Raw genomic sequence first — 5,487 nt, forward strand, 5'->3', positions numbered from 1 at the left:
TGTTCCTAAAGCTGTTTGGGGAGCTACCATGGGGCAAAGAGAAGGTGGATTCTCTTGCAGGGATGGGAAGAAATTAGTTCTGTTTTCATCCAGCTTGCAGGAGAGAAGCCATGGCTGAGAGTAGTTCACCCTTTCCACACCCAACCACTTTCCCCCTGCAATGCCACCCAAGCTGCCTGTTTGCTTGTCCCTGATTTGTGATAGAAGCACGTGTCTTGAGCCCAGTGCAGAGAGGAGAATGGCCATGAACCCCTAACCCTTATCGCTGTAGAGATAAGACGGGCCTGAGGGGTTGTGTGCCTACAGAATCACGGCCTTCTTCAGATCCCATGGTTCCTAAGTCCGATTTCTTTGATGGAGCGGAGTCCTGGTTTTACCATTTCAGGCCCACCATTCCCCGGTGTTTGGGTCATCTCAACTGGCTGGAAACTCAACCAGGGATGATGTGGGAGATGTGCGCCAGCCGCAGCCCAGTGTCTGCCACATTCATGCAAACGATCTGAATCAGGGTACAAACAAAAGCCACAGCGTTTGGCATCCCTTAGACGCACGGGGAAACACCCCTGTTTTAAAGCTGTTTCAGCTAGTGCTCTCTACCACGTGTTGTGGCAGCGTGTTCCTTAAAAAAAACCCTGTGTTGTCTGAAGGATGCTTCCTATGCATCCTTTTCTCTGTCCCCACTCTCTTTTCAATCACTTTCACTGGATGAACCCAAGTTCTAGGATGATGAGAGACGAATAAAGACAAGCCCATAAAGAAGAAGAAAGACGAATAAAGGGTGCCCCGAGCCCCGCATTGACCCCGGGTATGCTAGCAGTGAAATTAAAAGACCATTAGCAGGAACCCAATATACAAATGAACACGAGCTACTGATGAGGGAGATATACAAGAGCTAAGATAAATATGACATTGCAGAAATGCATATGTAACTATTAATGTATAGGAACAAATTATAAGCCTAATACACACATGGATATAAAAAGGAGCACAATGAGAAAGTATAGATTTAATTGGGACAGTATTAAAATTAAAAAATAGCAAATTATTTTATGCCTGTGATATAGTAAATAAGCAACCAAATAAAATAATATGACAAGTATAAACCATTAAATCAGCTAGAAATATTTTATAGTGGTATATAACATACTGCAATCAAGTGTGATCTTCAAGACAACTCAGGAACTGCTCCAACCTTCTAATCTAACCAGTTACAAACACACACATATATACACCTATATACATTTAACTGCCCTCTGGGTGATGCTGAGGGCAGCCGTGCCGAATGGATATGTCCACTTCTCCCTCCTGCCCCACGGAAAGCTGCCCTCGCCCCACCGACGTCCAGCGGCTGCCCGCTCCTGCCCCTCTGGGCTTGCCGCTCACCATCTCTCGGATGGGCCGTTGCTCTTCTCTTACAGGCTCCGAGGCCTCCAGGCCACCAGGGGGGTCCTCTACGGGTTGGACGTGTCCTCCTTGTGCGGTGGAGAGGCAGGAGGGTCGTCCCCCGGAGGCTGGCTTGTCGCCAGAGTGGATGTGCTCGTGCTGCTTGGCTTCCGGATGTTTTCTGTGGGACCAGCTGGCCTGGTGGGGAGACCGGGTGTTCTGCCCGCCACCCTGGCCTGCCCTCTCCACCCGCCGGCATGGGGAAACTGAGCCGACGGTGGCTTTGGCTGAGAGGGGTGCGCCACTGCCGGGTGAAGCATAGTTCTCAGCACCGGCTTGTGCACAGATTGTGGCAGCGGTTGAGGCAACGAGGTTGCTTGTTGCCCAGTCACTGAGCAAGGCGGTGGCTTCGCCAATGACCTGGGCAGCTGCTTGGAAACTATGCTCGGCAGCGGCTTGGGCCAAGGGGCTGGCACTGGCTTCGGCCCAGAGGTCGGCACTGGCTTCGGAAAGCAGATCTCCACCACTCTTGGCAAGGTTGTCTGCCCTGGCTGTGGCAAAGCGGTTGGCACTGGCCTGGGTACGCAAGCCTGCACTCGCCTCGGCAAAGAGCTTGGCAGGGGCCTCAGCAGGGAGCTCGGTGGCGGCCGTGGCAAAGAGCTCGGTGGCGGCTGTGAGGCTGGACATGGCTTTGGCAGTGAGCACGATGGTGGCCTTGGCGGAAGCGCAGGCACAGCTCTTTCGGGCGCGGCCAGCAGCGTCTGGGGAACGGCGCGGGGAGAAGGAACTGGAGGAAGCTTCTGCAGAGGCAGGGATGGAGCTCTGCTCTGCCCCAGTGGGGAGAAGCCCTGCACAGGCTCTGCCACGGGCAAAGCCAGGTTGCGCCTGGGGACGTGCTTCCAGGCTTCCTCCGGCTCCGGCTTGGCGCCTCTCTTTTTCCCCCTCGCCCCAGGGAGACTGGCCTTCACCCTTGCCTGGTCTTTGCCTTGATATTTACACTGATGTTCTTCAGAGCCCCGATCCCTCGGGGTGTGCTGGGGCCGAGAAACATCCTCGGCCACCCCGGCAGTCTTCACGGGGGCACTCTCCCCAAGCTCCTTGGTCTTGTGGGGGACTGTTTCTTCCCCCGTCGCCCCAGATGGCACAGGCTCAGATCTTGTCCCCTCATGTTTGTGCCCTTCCTGACTTTCCCCAGGTACCAAAGTGCTTCCCGTTCCCGGATGTCTTGGGGGCCTGGAGTGATCTGGGTCCAGACTTGTGGGGAGCCTTTTTGGGGAAGGTCCTCCTTCGGCTGACTTTGATTTTCTTTTCCCATTCATGGGAGGCTCTGGTGGTGCTTTCGAAGGGGGGTGGCTCCTGCGAGGTCCGGGCTCTGGAGGGATCCTGGGGAGTTTGCCCACCTCTTTGGACTGAGGATCGGGGCATTTTCTTTTCTGGCTAAGGCCTGATCTTTGCTCCCGGGGAAACAAATCCACCGGGGCTGCCCCGGCCTTCAGGCACTGTGCCGCTAAGTGCCTATTCACCGTGTCCATCCCTGAAAGAGAGAGAGAAAGTGGAGCCCATGATTACAGGACAAGGAACCTTTGCTACTTTGCGGGCAGAACGTGAGAGCAATTCTCCGATTCCCACAATTCGGAGGGGGCTCCACCTGCCCCTCGTGCAGCGTGGGAGGAGTTTCCCCTGCCGCCTAGACCAGGAAGAAACACGGGAGGATCTGCCTCCCACCAGCTCAGAGCATTCCTCCGCATGGCAACTCGCCCAACCCTCCGTGGGTGGTGTGGCATGGGGGGAGTCGCTGGTTCCAGGGCTAAGCAGGGCGTTGGGCGGGGGGGGGCCTTGCAATTGGCATCCAGGGAGCTCCTTTTCACCTCCTTCATGCTGCGGGGGGGGGGGGTTGCTGTATTTAAGGCAGCTGATGGGCTCTCTTCCCATTGGTGCTGCTGGCGGGTCTTGCGTGGGCAGGGAGGGAGTGGGCCTGAGGCTGCAAGGTGGGGAATCACCCAGGCCAGGTTGAGAGCAGGAGGGTTGTTCTCCCAGCTCTCCGCTGCGGTGCAGGGGCCTGTACTGGAAGGCTGTGAGCTGGTGGCTAAGCTGTTTTCTCCTGTTGCCGATTCTGATAGGTCAATAAAGCTGTTGCCTGTTGATCCCATGTACGCCTTGGGTGTCCTCATTTCTGGAGAGGGGGGCAATTTTCATACCTGACATGAAATGAGGGAAACATCCTCCAGACTGGGCAAGAGAGCAAAGCAGCACGAGACCCGTGAACCCACAGGGTCCAACGGATTGATTCCAGGGGAGATTTGGGACTATGGATCTGGATCTGTGGTCATCACTTGCAGATTTAAAAAATACTCTTCCAAAATAAAGGGCCTCGGTGAGCTGCATTCCTCAAAGCCCAAGGAATGTGTCACAGGGGGGTAGTGCCCTTTGCGACAGCGACGGGAAAAGCTCGGGGAGACTGTGCACCAACAGGCATTCCGCAAGCAAGCCCCGCTTGGCAGGTGTGTGGAGTCGCCCTCTGAATCTTTGGCACTCACCATTCAGCGCAGCGTTCTCAGCCGGGACCTGATTTAATTCTTCTGGGTCTTGGAGCTCCAGAGATGTTGGGACATCTGCCCGTTGGCGGGTGTCTGACGCCACTCCCTCGCCTCCTTTGGAATGAAATGAAGAGGAATCAGTGATCTGCAACCAAAGGAGATCTTCCGTTCTTCCTTTCCTCTGCGCAAACGAAGGCAGGCGAACGCCTCGTTCGCTTCCCGGGGAGGCCCACCAGCCTAGGGCCTCACAGAAAGTCATTAGAAAGGAGGAGAAGACTTGCTGCATTCCTGCTTCTCCTTTGCTGGAGTCTGAATTTACTGCTGTTGCATTGGCGGTTTTCTGGTTGAGATTCATGGGTTGCAGCTGATACCTATTACGGTGAAAGGGTTTTATTTGTTGCCTGAAATGGCGTGCATTGCATTTAAATGTTTTGTGTTTTTAAGAAAGGAGTACCTTGTATGACGTAAGCATTCCACATGGGTCAGTAATGGAGCAACCTCCCAGTATTCATGGACCCCACGCTCTTATTAGGCTCACGCAACACGTCCCTTCATCTCATTGGGGATGTGCACGCCATCTTCCTGGGGGTGGTTTCAGGAGCAACGCCTGGTCCCAGGAGGGGATCTCCACTAGGGACCCTTCTGTGTGGAAGTCAGCACTGTGGCGGGACCTAAGCCCCCTTCCCTCTCCTCAGCGCCCCTAGTCTCCTCCTCAGCCCTCGGCTCCTCCGCCTTCCAGCCCCAGAGCAGCCGCCACGCCACGCCTCGCCACTCGACTGTCCCCAGCCAGCCAGCCCCTCAGCTTCCTCCCCGTGTTCCCACACTGCTGCCTGTCCCCGCTCCTTGCCTGCCTGCGTCCCCGGCGGGCTGGCCACGGCAGTGGCAGCAGCGGGCGGGGGGCCGATGCCGCCTTGGTCTGTCGCTCTTGCTGACGCGTGCGGTTTGCTGTGTGTGGGAGAGGGATTCTAGTGGGCTCGATGTGCAGGCGGTAGGAGGGGATCATGCGGTGAAATGTTTTCACCTGCTGTTTGTTTGCACATCCAGTTTGTCCTTCAAGGCTCAGGAGGGGGTCTGGGTTTGGACCCAACCCCTCTGGTGGACAGTAGGATCCTAGGTGTGTTTACTCAGAAGGAAGTGCTAATGTGTTCAGTGGAGTTTATGTTGGAGGGACTAGGGCCATGAGTCACTGAACCTGAACTCGAAGGGCTAATATGTACCTGAGCAAGGTGGGAGGGGTTCCCTGGGAGGTCCTCCTGCCTTCTCCTGGTCTTCTCCCTCTCCCTTCCCATCTTCTTCCTCCTTCCTCCTGCAAGCGGTGCTGACCATGGGGCTGACCTCAGCCGGCTTACCTTGAGACGTGAGTTGGTTATATCTCCAGTAAAAACACAGCTGTTACACTTACCGTGAGCTGTTTTCCCCTGACTTCTCCCGGAGGAACTCCAAGAGGTATGGCTTAGCCGCAGGCTCCCTGTTGATGGGCAGAGCGTTCACAATTTTCAAGCCCAGTCCAGGGACTTGCAGGTCTGGAAGGAACCCACTCCGACAGGAGATGAAAGAGCAACCCAAA

At 55.6% G+C, this 5,487-nt stretch overlaps 1 protein-coding gene across 1 annotated transcript; it reads right to left on the minus strand.

Moving 5' to 3' along the window:
* Positions 1 to 992: 992 nt before the first annotated feature.
* On the minus strand, positions 993 to 4,583 carry LOC146340740 (uncharacterized). Its single transcript, XM_084808210.1, has 2 exons — positions 3,921 to 4,583; positions 993 to 2,917 (listed from the first exon to the last, which is right to left on the minus strand). Exons 1-2 carry the CDS (start codon positions 4,273 to 4,275, stop codon positions 1,452 to 1,454), a joined length of 1,821 nt encoding a protein of 606 aa, XP_084664336.1. The 5' UTR covers positions 4,276 to 4,583; the 3' UTR covers positions 993 to 1,451.
* Between the last annotated feature and the right edge of the window lie 904 nt (positions 4,584 to 5,487).

Source organism: Heloderma suspectum, chromosome 6 (genome assembly GCF_057233095.1).
Source record: "Heloderma suspectum isolate Gila_16-S chromosome 6, 16-S_ref, whole genome shotgun sequence".
Lineage (NCBI taxonomy): Eukaryota > Metazoa > Chordata > Lepidosauria > Squamata > Helodermatidae > Heloderma > Heloderma suspectum.